The 16492-nt window shown below is 35.9% G+C and overlaps 1 protein-coding gene across 1 annotated transcript in view; it reads left to right on the forward strand.

Moving 5' to 3' along the window:
- The window catches only part of QIL1 (MICOS complex subunit MIC13 homolog QIL1), a 56230-nt gene that overhangs the window by 17935 nt on the left and 21803 nt on the right, over positions 1 to 16492 (forward strand). The window contains exon 3 of the mRNA XM_090403121.1: positions 11367 to 11418. Within this exon, the coding sequence (XP_090259247.1) occupies positions 11367 to 11418 (52 nt within the window). The remainder of the gene's footprint in view (positions 1 to 11366; positions 11419 to 16492) is intronic.

Raw genomic sequence — 16492 nt, forward strand, 5'->3', positions numbered from 1 at the left:
CACTTATGATAGATTGTATGTTTATCACACATTTAGATAATTCATTTTACCTGCTCTGTAAACCAAACATGAAAGTTTTCAGTCTTCTAGCCTCCAACAAGCAGGAAAGTGGTCAGGCAACAAAAATTATTAATTATAAGTATTTTCTAACTTATAATTAATAATTTCTAAGTATTTCCAAACCTATGTAGTATGGATGCTGATTATCACTTGTGTTGATTTTCAGCAGTAAAAAAAAACAATGTGCAAAGCTAATAATTAACAAACTAAATTTATTTGGCTAATTAGATTAGTAAACCAATATTTTGTCTTGGTCGCCAGGGCATCTTCATGGACACAAAGATATCTGAACATATATATATATATATATATATATATATATATATATATATATATAAATGGAGCATGTGGATGCAGACACACACACACACATAATGTAAAAAGCAGACTCCTAGTCTGGCATCCTCTATGGGTGAAATGGGCTCTCATTGGAAGTCTCAAAATGATTGTCTTTGCAAATGTTGTAATGCTATTGCTCATTCCAGAATAGTCTCTGTGATTTAATTACAATCAGTCTGTTTGCTTTCATGCTAGTGTGCCTTCATGCCTACATGTGCTTGGTTTATTTCTTTGTGTCCATAAGATGATGCCTTAATGACTAAGGCAAAATATCGGCTTATCAATCTAATTAGCTAAATAAATTATTTATTTAGTTCTAGTAATAGTTAATTATTAGCTGTAGATTTTCTCTCAGGGTGCTTAAGGGTCAAAACTATATAGAGAGAGGAGACCTCCACATAGTTTTTAAAGGAATGCAGAGAACCGACAAAGGCGACCTAATGTCCAGCCCTTTCCTTCTCATGGTGCACACTGTTAGGTATCTACCTGGATACTGAACAAACGAGGATGGGCTGGCAATTTGGGATTGAGCCGACCAAATTGTACTTTTATTGGCTTAAACCAAAATATAGAATGATGGTACGTGACAGAATTTCATGCCAACTGGGGGTCGCCCAGTTAATCAAGGCCCCTGTTGTTTTTGCCAGGGAACCAGGGCAAACAGTGAAAAGTCAGCTATTGGAACAAATCCTAAAATTCACCCCAACTCAACATCGCAAGAGTTCAAGATCGGTACTATTAACATAAGAAGCCTGAATGGCAAAGAAATGAAGCTAGCTGAGGAATTGGATAAGTACCAGTTCAACATAATAGCGGTGACTGAAACAAAAAAGGCAAAAACTGGTGAGATCTTTTTGAGCAATAAATACAAAATGCTATGTTCAGGCAATGACAATCAAGGAAAAGAAGGAGTAGCCATAGTATTCAACACTAAATATGAGGCTAATCTTCTTGAATGGCAGGCAGTCTCAAGTAGAGTGGTCAAATATCAGAATGGGGAACTGGACAGTGAAACTTATTTGTGCCTATGGTCCCACAGAAGGTTCTACTAAGGTAGAATTGGAGGAATTTTTTGAAGCTTTAGAGAAAGCAACTGACACAGTGAAAAAGGAAACATTGGTCCTTGTTGGGTATTTAAAATAGCAGAGTAGGAAATGATTATGAGACATACAAAAATATATTGGGAAAATTGAAGAAAAGAGCAAAGCTAATAATAATGACAAATACCTGTTGGATTTCTGCTCAGGACATGGATTGGTTATTACTAACATAATGTTCCAACATAAAAATGTGCACAAATTCACATGGAGAGAAGAGGCAAGGAATAAGAAAAGTCTCATTGACTATGTTATTGTCGATAGTGATGTTCTCTCCCTGGTGTTGGACACCATAGTGTACAAAGGATTTGAAATTGGAAGTGATCACTATTTAGTCTTGAGCAGGATAGAATTGAATTTCATTTTGAAAAGCAGAACATTTAAGAAAATTTTAAACCAAATAAAAGTTGAGCAGCTCTCAGATGTGAACTGTAGACTAAAATATACAAAGATTATTGAAGAAAAAAATGAAAGTGTTTGAGAACAGGAACTAAACCTTGGAGATTCAGTGGCTAGCCGTGAAGAAAACATTGATTGATTCAGCCAGAGAGGCATGTGGTGAGGTTGTCTGTAAGGATAGAAAAATCAAAACTCCATGGTGGACACAGGAAGTTAAAAGAGGCAATGAAGGAAAAGAAGAAAGCATATCAAAAGTTCCATTCAAATAAGTCAGCTTGTGCTCTTAGAGAATACAGAGACAAATGTAAGAAAGCTAAACACTGTGTAAAACTGACTAAGCAGAAGTCATGGGAGGACTTTGGTAAGAACATAGAAAATAATTATCAAGAAGGTGACAAGATATTCTGGAGGTTGTTGAAGAAATGGAGGAAAGAGTGCTCTTAAAGGAATTAGAGATGATAAAGGTGACATGAAAACAGGAGAAAAAGATATTCTTGAAGTGTGTAGTAATTACTTCAAAAAAATTGGTAAATGAAATAAGCAGTGATGACAGCACACTGGTAAAAAACACTGACCAGGCATGCAGCCAGGAATACATATCCATACTTGAAGTAGAAAAAGCCATTAAAAGCCTGAAATGGGGAAAGGCAGCAGGAGTAGATGATATTCAACCGCAAATGCTCAAGTATGGAGGTATAAAAGTCTTACAGTGGCTACGATGCATAGTTCAGAAGGACTGGACAGAGGAATGAATTCCAGATGATTGGAGTGGAGCTCTCATAGTACCCATATATAAAAAGGGAAATAAAACTGAATGTGAAAATTACAGAGGCATTTCCCTACCAAGTGTTCCTTGTAAAATTTATGCAAGTATGCTTGAGAAACGGTTGTGAAGGATTGTGGAAGGGAAGCTTGGTGAAGAACAAGCTGTATTCAGGCCAAATAAAAACTGTCAGTATCAGACTCACTTTACGACAAATAGTTGAGAAATCATGGGAATATAACAAAGATCTGTATTTAAGTTTGGTAGATCTGGAAAAGGCATATGACAAGGTGCCAAGAGAGAAGTTATTCAAAACGCTACAGTTATATGGTGTCAATATGGCATTATATCAACCAGTACTTAGTCTTTATTTAAGTTGTAAGTCAGCAGTTAGAATTGAAGGAAGTACAGGAAGATGGTTTAATGTAAAATCTGGTGTGAGACAAGGATGTGCATTATCCCCTATGTTATTCATCATCTATATGGATCACATTATGAAGGAAAGTGGTATTAAACCTGATATCAAGATGGGAGATGCTCTGGATTTATTTAGGAGTATACAAGTCTGCAGGATTCCCTGACTAAATTGAATTGAAAAAATGTTAAAAAATCAGGAAAAAAGAAAAAGAGTGATTTGACAACCGTAACGGATGTTAAAAGGGACGAAAGTGAGGCGGAAAGAAACGAAATTGAGAGAACGAATGAAAGTAGAAATGGCGTGGTGCAGAAACCGCAAGTAAAAAAAATCGAAAGAATGAATGATAGCGAAAAAAGAATGACTGATGGCGAAAGTTGGACGCATGTTGGAACGAAAGTACTGAACCAAAGAAAGATGAATGACAGTAAAAGTGAGAAGAATGATAGCGAAAGTTGGACGCATGTTAGTCCGAAAGTACGGAAACAAAGAAGGATGAATGAGAGGGAAAGTGAGAAGAGAGGGTCGAGAGTTAGAAAGTTAGAAAGATTTAATGATAGAGTGAATGTGTCGCGAGGTTCAGAAGGTGAATTGGATTGGATGAAGCAAGAAATGAAATGGATGCGGAATGAAATTAAGAGAATGCAGGTCAAAACTATTAAAATAAATCATGATGGCATGAAAGAGTTAACAAAAGATGAGCGAGTGGCGTTGTATGGCGACTCCATTATTAAAGGTGTGCTAGAGGATAAAATGCACAAGGTATGTTTTCCAGGCGGTAAAATGAGTAGAGTGATTGAGGCATTGAACATGAGGCGGAAACGAGCAAAAGAGTTAATTGTATTAATTGGAACAAATGATTTGAGAGAGAACAAAGAGCATGTCAAAATGAATGTCAGGAGACTGCGTTGAAAGATAAAGGAGAATAGTGTGACAGGAAGGGTGGTCAGTGTGTTGCCTAGGTATGATTGTGGTGAAATGAGGCGGAGAGCAAGGATTATGAATGATATTCTGGCTGAAATGTGTGAGGAGATGGGAGTACAGTTTGTTAATGTGTGGAATGAGTTTGAGGGACGGAGTGAGCTGTATGGGAGCGATGGACTGCATTTGAGTGGTTATGGTGTGAGTCGCTTGGAGAGACTGCTGCTGGAAGGTAGAGAAGTGAATAGAGAGAATGAATCAGATCAAGAGGGGAGTGATGTGGAAGAGCAGGAGAGTAAGACAGGAGAGATTGAAGGAGTGGAAATGAATGTGGAAGTGAGTGGTATGAGTATAGATAATGAGAGAATGGGTGTGCAAGAGGAGCAGGGAAACGGGGAGGCTCAGGGTGGACAGGGATACACAGCGTGAGAAAGGTGGATGCTCCAAGAGGAGGTGAGAGAATGTGTAGGCAGGAAAGTAATGGGATGATCAGGGATCAAAAGGAAACAGATGGAATTGCAAAGGGTTCTAAAATGAAGAAGCAGAAAGGGAAATGGCCCCAGTCCAGCATGGAGAGATCACATCGAGTGAGTGGTATCAGTGGAACTAGCTGTAGATCCAGAAATGAGTTGTTGTGTTTGTATACCAATGCTAGAAGTATAAGAAACAAGGCGGATGAAATGGTTGCACTAATTGCGTCTGTGCACCCAGAGATTGTCGGAATAAGTGAGACATGGTTAGATGAGGATGACATCCTGACAGGAATAGAGATGGAAAGGTATGATGTGTTTCGTGAGGATAGAAGGGGTAAAAAGGGAGGGGGAGTGCTATTGATGATAGAGAAAGAGTTATGTCCATACAAGGTAGAGATGCAAGGGGGAAATGGGGCCAGTGGTTTTGAGGCAGTATGGTGTGAGATAGAGGTGAATAGAATCAAATACTTGGTGGGATGTTGTTATAGACCTGGTAATGTGGATGGTGGTGATAGTGAAATGTATAGTCAAATAAGCCAAGCAAATAAGAAAAGGGTGATCATTATGGGTGATTTTAATTATGGCAATATAGACTGGAATGAAGAGATAGCAACTGGAAGTAAAGAAAATGAGTTTCTTGAGTTTTTGAGGGATAACTACCTCAGACAGTATGTAACAGAGGGCACAAGAGGATTAAGGGTCTTGGATTTGGTCATCTCATCGGAGGATGTAATTATCAATGAGGTATCAAATCATCCACCAATTGGTGAAAGTGACCATGAGGTGATTACTTGGGTGGTTGCCAGCAGTGCAAGGACCCCTGTGAAAAAAGGGTATATGTGGAACTACAAGGGGGGTGATTATGAAGAGCTCAGGAGACAGCTTGCAGGTGTAGCATGGAATGAGGAGTTAGCTGGAAAAGAGATCAATGCAGCTTGGGGGATTTTCAAAAAATATTTAGTGGATGCAATGTCTAAATGTATACCACGGGTGAGAAGGTTAAATAAGTTAGGTGTGAGATGGATGAATAAAGAGATTAAGCATGCAATACAGAGAAAAAGGGCATTGTGGAGGCAGCATAAGAGAAGTGGAAGTAACCAATTTCATGAGTTCTACAAAGACCAGGCAAGGAGAGTGACTTGGTTGGTGAGAGTAGCTAAAGAGAGGTATGAACAGCAGTTAGCTAATGAAGCTAAAAAGAATCCTAGGGAGTTCTTTCGATATGTAGCCAGCAAAAGAAAGAATGATTATGGAAGGATGACATTGATTGGAGGAAATGGTATAAAGACAGCTGTTGCAGAATGTGTGGTGGAGATACTTAATGAGCAGTTCATAAAGATCTTTCAATCTTGTGAATGTGACTTCATGGAGAGATTAAGAGCAGTTGATGATGGGGAGGAGAGACTGACTGTAAGTGAGCAAGAGGTGTTTGGGGAGTTGAATAAACTAGATGTAAATAAGGCTGTGGGACTTGATAATATATCACCGCGTATTCTGAAGGAATGTGCCAGAGAGTTGACACCTGCCTTGACATATTTTTTTAATACGAGTCTTGCACTTGGTCAAGTCCCTAAAGAGTGGAAGGAGGGCAAGATTGTGCCACTTCATAAAGGAGGTGATCGAACTCAAGCATCAAACTATAGGCCTATCTGTGTGTCGAGTGTTGTGGTTAAGTTGTTGGAGAAGCTTGTGAGAACTAGGATCCAGAGTTGGGTTGACAACAATGGTATAATCTTTGATGGACAGCATGGATTTGCTAAAGGGAGGTCGTGTTTTAGTAATCTACTTACTTATTACAATAAAGTGACTGCTTCCTTGGACAGAGGAGAAGGATACACAGTAATATACTTGGATTTCGCAAAAGCTTTTGATAGAGTGCCTCATGATAAGTTGACAGTCAAACTAGAGCAGATGGGGTTGGATATTAGATTAGTGCATTGGATTGGAGACTGGCTATCTGATAGGTATCAACAAGTTGTGTATGGGGGTGCAATATCCAGGAAAAGGAAAGTCACTAGTGGAGTGCCTCAGGGATCTGTTTTAGGGCCATTACTATTTAACTTGTATATTAATGATATTGGCAAAGATTTGGATGGAGATATTCAGTTGTTTGCAGATGATGCAAAGTTGGGACGAACCATAAAGAGTAGTGAAGATGTTGTGGCCTTGCAAGAAGACTTGAATAAATTGATTGATTGGGCAAGCAAATGGGGATGTGAGTTCAATGTTGCAAAATGTAAGGTTTTAAAATTTGGAAAACAAAGATGGGATGCAGAATTTATGCTTGGTAAGAATATATTGTTGGAAGTAGAGGAAATAAGAGATCTGGGAGTGATAGTGGATAAGGATCTAAAATTTAGGGGTCACATCGCCAAAATTGTGAAGACAACACAAAGACTTCTGGGAATGATGAGGAGGACACTGACGTGTAGAAGTAGGGAGATTCTTGTTCCATTGTATAAGGCTTTGATTAGGCCACACATGGACTATTGTGCCCAGATTTGGTCACCTGGTTTTCAGAAGGATGAAGAGATGTTGGAAAGGGTCCAAAGGCGACTGACTAAGGTAGTTTCTGACCTCTGGAATGTCAAGTATGAGGAAAGATTGAAAAGTTGTAATTTGCAGAGACTAGTGGAGAGAAGGAAGAGGGGAGATGTGATAGAGACCTACAAGTTGGTAAGGGGTTGCTATAGGATCAATGGTGGAGAAGTTCTACAGCGAATAGTGGGAGATCAGGGGAGAACCAGAGGTCATCCCTGGAAACTGTATAAAGAGGGTGTGAGTAGGGGAATGAGAGGCAGGTTTTTTTCATGCAGAGTTGTGAATGATTGGAATGCCTTGCCTGAGAGTGTGGTGTCTACAAGGAGTTTGAATGTGTTTAAGACCCGGTATGATGAGATGTGTGTGAGATAAAAGGACCTCCTAGATGAGTCTTTGACTCCATGAGGTCTTGTTTAATAATAATAATAATAATAATAATAATAACTGCTGTAATAGATTTGTTATGAAAATCAGCATTAAAAAGACAAAGACAATGAGAATAGGCAGTGAACATTGAAAACAACCACATCCTGAATGGAGAAGATCCTACAAGTAAAATATTTCAGCTATTTATGCACAATTCTTAGTGAAGAAGACAAATTCTGCTGTCTTAAAAACAGACAGCAGAATTAATAAAGTTGGTAGGTAGAAGTCAGTGAATAAATTTATATGGAATAAGAGAGATTAGGCAAAATTTTAAACTATATGTATACAAGACAGTGTTCAAACCAATTTTAACTTATGGATCTGAGATCTGGGTTAGAAATAAAATTCTTGACCAAAAACTGAAAACCACAGATAGGAGATTCCTATCTGTGGTTTCCAGTATCATTAAAAAGGATAATATTAGAAAAGTTTTGACACTGTTAGCAGAACTAATCTCAGGTGGTATGGCCACTAGCCAAACAAGTGTTCTTTGCTAGGATGGCAAGAAAAAATATCAATCTTTTACTGTATTCTTCTACCTACATCTTGGTCTTCCTTTGGAAGACCAAGATGTAGATGGATTGATGCAGTAAGAACTACCTTAGCAGAGAGGAATATAAGTTCTGGTAATAGTGGAATGTTGACAGATAATAGACTAATCTGGAGGAAAATTGCTGATATGAAGTTAGTAATGATGTAACTTTTCATATAGTACTATTACAAGGTCCCGTACACCCCCTGAGAGTATCAGGAATTTGATGATGATGATGAAATATGTATTTTTTTAAATTTCTTATTTGAATTTTTTTAAGGTGGCAGCCACCTGCATTAGATGTTTTAAATGTTCTTTTTCCTCATTTTGTACTGTGCCCTATAGGTTGAATCTTCAATTCTGATGTTATATATTTCATTTATACATGCAGTGGAATATATAAATGCATAAAATCACCTTTTAGTTGAGAAATAATGGGAATATAACAAAAATCTGTATTTAAGTTTTGTAGATCTGGAAAAGGCATATGACAAGATGCCGAGAGAAAAGCTGTTCAAAACGCTGCAGTTATATGGTGTCAATGGGGCATTATATCAAGCGATACTTTGTCTTTATGTGAATTGTAAGTCAGCAGTTAGAATTGAAGGAAGTACAGGAAGATGGTTTAATGTAAAATCTGGTGTGAGACAAGGATGTACATTATCTATATGGATCACATTATGAAGCAAAGTGGTATTAAACATGATATCAGAATTGGAGATGTTAAGGTCAGCTCTTTGCTATATGCGGACAATGTTATACTTCTAAATAAATCTGCTACAAGTTTGCAAGATTCCCTGACTAAATTGAATAACTGTTGTAATAGATATGGTATGAAGGTCAGCATTAAAAAGACAAAGACAATGAAAATAGGTAGAATTGTTGAAAATGTCAACTGTGTTGTGAACGAGTACCCTGTGGAATAAGTAAAACATTTCAGCTACTTAGGCATGATTTTTAGTGAAGATGGTAAATTAAATACGGAAATAGATAGCAGAATCAACAAAGCCGGTATAGTAGGAATTAGTATGGTCTGGATTTATTCAACTGAATAAATTTATATGGAATAAGAGAGAAATTAGCCAAAATACTAAATTAGCTGTATACAAGACAGTATTTAAGCCAATTTTAACGTATGGATCTGAGAGCTGGGTCAGAAGTAAAACACTTACCCAAAGACAAAGACTGTTTATGTCCCTAACCTGAGAAAGATTAGGGACATGAACAGGTGGATTCAATGGGAATATCATATTAAAAACAAGGATATTAGGAAAGAACTTTACAGTCAGCATCCAGGAATGCGTTAGCAGAGTTAATCTCAGGTGGTATGGTCACTTAAACAGATTGGGAGAGGAAAGATTAGCAAAGTAAATGTTCTCTGTCAGGTTTTCAGGAAAAAGACCCAGAGGAAGACCAAGATATAAGTGGATTGATACAGTAAAAAGTGCCTTAAAAGATAGAAATATAAGATCTGATAATGTTGGAGTTTTGACAGGTAGCAGACTGATTTGGAGGAAAATTGTAGATAGGAATGAATGATATATGCACGTAAACACAAGAAAGATATTTAATTAACCAAATATTTTGGTCTGGAAATAGCAGACCATCCTCAGTGGTATTACAAGAACAGTTTTAAAAAATACAAGCTAGAATACTAACATTAGATCGTTAAAAATAGAACACGGCGCATGATGTTATATCACTAAGTATGAAACGGAATATTTTGAAGTAGAGACATGATTGAAAAAAAAAAAAAATTTATGAGTAATCTTGATTAGACTTTCCCATATTTTTGATATAGATATCAAGTCATTACGATTCAGGTTGGGACGATGGAGCAACCTCCATGCTTTCCTTGAACAAACGTTCAAACATATAATGGGATCTATGCAAGAGGCGAGTCCTGGACCAAAAGATGCTGTGGTCAGTTTCAGTCCCGTGTTGCGCCAATCCAGACTTCTCAGGTTTGTTGTGAAGAATGGAGGATTGATATTCTTCGATTCTTTTTTCAAGAGAACGTCCAGTCTGTCCAAAATAGTTGTAGATAGGAAGTTAGCAATGATGTAATTGCCCTTGTAGTACTATCGTATCCTGTACACCCCTTGAGGATATATATCAGGAATTTGATGATGATGATTTTCTCTCATTTTATGTCAATTTTACTGGCATCCGAATACTATATATATATATATATATATTATGCGAATTCATTTTTACTCGGTTGGAATATTATGATAAAGCTTTAATGACTGTTACCGAGAGATAAAAAGATGACAAGATATATTTAAAAGGATACTACTAGTTTAGTTTCGTTGAATAGATCAACATCCTCGGGTATCACAATCAAAGAAATATATAAAAAATTACAGAGACTTAAAATTGTAATAACAGAACAAGTATAAAAAGACAGTAGTGTGTTTATATATATATATATATATATATATATATATATATATATATTACTTCATGTTGGCGGCTTTCGTTTATATATATATATATATATATGTATGTATATTAAGCTGCCAACATGAAGTAAATTGGACAACAACTTCAAACCTACACATTTGCCATGATGAGGTAGAACGCCGCATTGTAGAGTCAAAAGACATCACCATGGACCCTCTTCATATGAACAATAATCTCAGCTATAATTTGCCTGACTCTTTCAGCTCTACTATCAGATACTGGAGATCGCGTGGTTCCACACACGCACAAGTGTACAATAGAACTTTAACATGGACTATAGCACAAGTTCATAATAACTGTAATTTACAGTCGAATATCATAACTTTATAATTGTATAGCTTTAGAGTGTCTCAATGTTTTTTTCGGTGTCTTTTAATATCTTTCTATGTTCTTAATGCCTGATGAAGTCAATCTCAACAAAACATGTTGCGTTTTCAAATAAATCTCAATTTGTTATAATTCTCGGGTTTTTAGTCAGTTTATATTAAAAATGAACATATCCCAACCCCGAGTTAATAGTAGTAGTCGTGTATATATATATATATATATATATGAATGTGTATATTAATTGATATATTGATTAATATAGGTGAACAGGAAGTTCACCTATATTAATATGGAGACAAATCTCAGTGCATCATGCATCGTACTTTTAGTTGTGTACATTTTTAGGCTTTTTTTGTTTTTTTCCTCCTCCATAAAACAAAAAAAAGCAAACCAGAACTTGTAGAGAGTGGTGTGTGTGTGTGTGTGTGTGTGTGTGTGTGTGTGTGTGTGTGTGTGTGTGTGTGTACATACAGATCTATAAAGTTACTTAATAGGTTTAATGAATGATACATTAGTTCATAGAAACCATTATTTTTGTACTGGAACTTGGGATTAGGACTAATGATGTGACTGGGTTAATTTTATACAATTTTTTTCTTCTATTTAGCCACCATCTTTACAAGAAGGGAAGAGCAAGGCTATTGACTACTGGAATAAAGGTATTTCCATATGAAAATAATAATGCAATATCTTGGCTTACTTATAATATAAATTTTTAAAAATGTTAACTCATTTAATTTGTTTTTCAATCCTGTATTGATAGCCTCAATGGTCGTATCAGTAGCTGTTTTATAAATATTGCTGAAATCTAATTACAAATTTATGTTAGTAAATAATATTAGAGAGGTTAAAAAATATGGAGTGTGTGTGTGTGGCAAGGTGGGGTGGGGGGGTTAAGCACTAATTTTCATGATAATAGAATACTATGAGTGTCATTCATGGACAGAAGTCTATTACTCAGACAGACTGAGTGACATATTCGTGAATTTTTTTGTCTCAATGCATGCTTCTCTTTTAATTTATCTTCTCCACTTAACTTTGAAATACCAATAAATAAATAATCATGAAGAGAAAAAAAAGGGGGTTTCTATGTCCATTTCACCAACATTAGTTGTCTTAATATTGACAAACAATATATATCCCAAAACTTACATCCTGACCCGACCTGTTATTTTTAATAAAAATCCAGCTGACAACTTCATCTGTTGTCTGATTCAACTATCCAGACTACACTTTTATTAGAGCATACATACATATACGCACATGGAATGTATACACTTACTCCAGGGACATTATCTAACTGATGACACATAATTAAAGATGTCAATTATTTTTACATACTACAGTTGACTTATTTAATTCAGCAAACTATACAGACTTACCATACATTACATGCATGTATGTGTAATGCACCACACAAAAAAAAAAAAAAATAAAAATAAAAAAATAAAAAAATTAGTTCCTCAACCACATTCCGAAATGCTGCTATGTTAAGGTACAGTAAGGCCCTGTTTGACTCTATCCTGATTAACGCTGATTTGATATAACATGGTTTTTTTCCAAACCCTAAAAAAAGCACTAAATATTCCATGATTCGATATAATGCAGTTTTACTCAAAGCCTAAAAAAGTGCTAAATTTTTGCTGATTCAATTTATTGCTGTATTTCCCTTGATTTGTACATAATACTATTATTCCCGAACCATTCAGCGAAAGGTGATGATTTGTCATAGGTCTGTAATTCCCCTAATCCCTAAATCTATATTTGTCCTGTGCATTTGTTTTCCCTGTACATCGTGTAGTTGTTCATTGGCAGTGAAACAGTGTCTGCTATCAATATGATTTGGAGTGCTGCGAAAAATGTTATTTGTGCACTGTAATCATCGGTATTATTGACCAAGGAAATTAACAAAAATTCTATTTATTTATTAAAAATTAATCATTACTATCATTTTTTAATTCAAAATGAGGGTGTAAAGATTATAAAACAATATTGATATGAAAAAGCATTTTGCTCATACGAGCAAAATGCAGGTGCTGATGCGATTAGAAAAGGGCAAGTATCAAGTTGACGTTGGAGCTGCTTTAAATTTGTCTACTTCTACTATATGAACGATTTTAAAAAACAAGGACAAAATTAAGTGTTTCAGCAACCACAAAATCTTCTGCAACAAAGGTAATCCAATCCAGAAACAATGTTTTTAGAGGAAATGGAGAAACATCTTTCCATTTGGATTGATGATGAAACCGAACACAATATGCCATTAAGTCAGACAATAATCATGGAAAAGGCCAGAAGTATTTTTAATCATATTCAAAAACAAAGAGAGGATACGAGCAAAAACTTTGCAGCTAGCAGAGGTTGGTTCGATAGATTTAAAAAAAAGAAGCAATCTGTACAACATTCGTATCACCAGAGAAGCAGCTTTCGGATACTGAAACTGCTTCGACCTTTCCATCAACTTTAAGAGCCACAATTAAATGAGGAAATTATCCTTCTGAACTAGTTTTTAATGTTGATGAAACAAGACTCTTCTGAAAGAGAATGCCAAAGCGCACATTTATATCACATGAACAAGAACAGGCAGAACAAGGAATTCGTGCAGAACCTGAAAATAGTGATTCTGAAAACGAAGATCCCAAAGAACTTGCTACAGATTTTCTCTGTAAAAGTTTGGTGATGATAATCAAAATCATTGATCAATTTGTAGTGAACAATCCAGATTTTGAAAGAAGTACAAAAGCAAGAAGAGTTGTTTTGGATGCGATCTCTTGCTATTGACAATTGCTTAACGAGAGAAAATGACAAATGACACTAGACAACTTAATCACTAAAAAAAAAAAAAAAATCAAGAATTTTAGAAGAGCCAGAACCTTCAACAGCACAAAAATAAACTTTGTACATATATTTCTATGTAAGTATGTGTATGAATTATGTATATTTTGAAAGTTAATATAAGAATAACTTAAAATTAAAGTGAAACTTGTTTATTCTTGGTCGCGTGTTCCCCTATACCTATTTACTATGTGTTAAAATGACCCCGTTTAACGCTGTTTTGTTTAGCACTTTGTCTTCTAGGAATGCATCCTAAGTGTAAATCAGAGTATTACTCTATTTTGAAATCAAGCTGAGTTTATGAATGTTAATCATTGCATCACGTGTGATCAAATTTATTACCTTAAATTATCAACCTCAAAACAACTGCCTTTAAGTTTTCTTAAAATTCACACTATAACACAAGAAAAAAGGATGAATGAAATTTATTATAAAACCATATATTTCAATCGAAAAATTACAGATCAGTGTAGGATATTTTACAGGATAAGAGCTGGGATATGTTTTTTTAAAAAATTCTGCAATCTAAAGATTATTCCTAACTTGACAAAGTTAAAAGAAACCATAAAATCTCCCAGGGCACATAATATCTGTCTGAACAATGTCTAGCTGTCTTTGAGCTGCAAAGCATGATATCAAGCATTCTCTTTGTCATTCTTATAACAACATTTAGATCAGAAATTCTAGTGGCTAACAAAACCCACATCTAGCGATTCCTGATAATTGAGTAGTAAACATCTCAGGATGACTTGAAAACTGAAAGTGAAATTCATATTTCAGCCAAAGGACAAACTGGTATGGTTTCAAAGAAGATACTACTTTGATTTTCTCTTTAATATCGAACATAATTTATGCCCTCCCTCAGTGAGGATGCCAATAAAATTTATCTGGAAGTTTCATCAGTGCTATTGAAATCCAAGCTTCCTCTGTCAGTTTTAGTCATAACGAGATGATTGCTGCATCTTAAGGATCGTAAAGCTTTAACAGAAACAAAGGAAAAGCAATGGTAGTTATGGATTCTACAAATGAAAAATCTCTTTTACTAGAGAGAGTTAACCTACCACCCACTAGGATTACAATCCCACCAATAGTCATCTGAGAAAATTAAACTCTTTATGAGGTGAAGTCGTAAGCCTTAATGGAGATACCATAGACAAATTTAACCTTTTTTGTTAGAACCTCCTCATTTCTGTGGTCTACCTAAGATCCACAAGGAAGGCATTCCTCTTTGTCCCATTGTTGACTGTATAGATTCTCCAACATACTGCATAACCAAATTTTTAGTACATTTATTAAAAAACTCAAGATTAGTAACTCTTGCTCCTTCATAAAAAAAAAAAAAAAAAAAAGATTCATCACAAAAACATCACAAAAATTTAATAGTTTCAATATTGAATCACTTTTCAGTAGCATACCTCTAGAAGATATGCTACATCTGCTTTCAAGCCTTTCCACAGAATTTAGTGAAATTACTCAACTTTGTCATTCACTCTGTTTATTTTCTTTGTCAAAACAAGTTTTACAGACAAGTTATAATAAATTTAGTTTAATCCTTTACCCAAGTGTAGGCAAACAAAGTTTGTGCCTGAAGTAGTTCAGGACTGAGGCAACTCGTAGCAAAGGTGGACCAAGCTCTCATCACTCCTTGTCTCAGTATCTCCCATAATGCAAAGCACATCTCCTTGCGGACATGTATAATGCTATGCATTAATGGAAGGGCCACTACCCAGACCAGTTTCGACCTTTATTGAGTTCTCATCAGTGGGAGGCAGACCCAGAAGTGGTGATACTAAGGCAGAAGTAATGGAGAGGTCATATTTACTTATATGAGTTGCCAAAAGGTGTACCACCTTATTATTAATTTACTCTGGAAACCTTTTTTTTTATTCATTAATTTACTCACCACTTCTGGGTCTGCCTCCCACTGACGAGACCTTAATAAAGGTTGAAACTGGTCTGGGTAGTGGCCCTTCCCTTAATGCATAGCATTATACATGGCTGCATGGAGAGGTGCTTCGCATTATGGAAGATACTGAGACAAGGAGTGATGAGAGCTTGGTCCACCTTTGCTACGAGTTGCCTCAGTCCTGAACTACTTGAGGCGCAATCTTTGTTTGCCTACACTTGGGTAAAGGATTAAACTAAATATATTATGTCTAACCAAGTGGAAAATAAACTTCCAACAGACACTCTTATTAACACGTGCGTTGCCAATCACGCGATATCGCGTGTTGCGAGTTCTCACCGAGCGGCCGATCACGCGTTATTGCGTAGACGTCGCTAACTAAATAAAAAAATAAAAAAAAATTGGCCACCACACAGTTCCAATTTTCAGCTTGGCAATGAATGTTCATTGCCAATCATGCGATGCGAGTTCTCACCAAACGGCCGAACACGCGTTATCGCGTGGACGTCACTAACTAAATAAAAAAATAAAAATAATTTGGCCACCACACGAAATTCCAATTTTCAGCTTAGCAATGAACGTGTTAAAGGAACTGAAGTTACCAATCTTAAGTTTTTAATAAATGTACTAAAATTTTGGTTATGCAGTATGTTGGAGAATCTGTACAGTCAACAATGGGACAAAGAGGAATGCCTTCCTTGTGGATCTTAGGTAGATCACAGAAACGAGGGGGTTCTAGCAAAAAAGATTAAGTTTGTTTTCCATTTGGAACATTTAGAAGACATACTTTTCTCATTCATACACCCTCAGCCGTCAGTTTGGGTTATGTTATATAGATGACATATTTGCTATCTGGCTCCAAAAATGAAGAAAAATTATGTACTTTTCTAGCTTACATAAATGATCTTTATCCACAAATTAGTTTCACTATGAAAATAGATTCCTTCCTAGACATTGTACTATACTGCTCATTGTCAGAAGAACTAATTACT

Source organism: Typopeltis vanoorti, chromosome 13 (assembly GCF_054136105.1).
Source record: "Typopeltis vanoorti isolate ZY-2024b chromosome 13, IOZ_Tvanoo_1.0, whole genome shotgun sequence".
NCBI classification, from domain to species: Eukaryota; Metazoa; Arthropoda; class Arachnida; order Uropygi; family Thelyphonidae; genus Typopeltis; species Typopeltis vanoorti.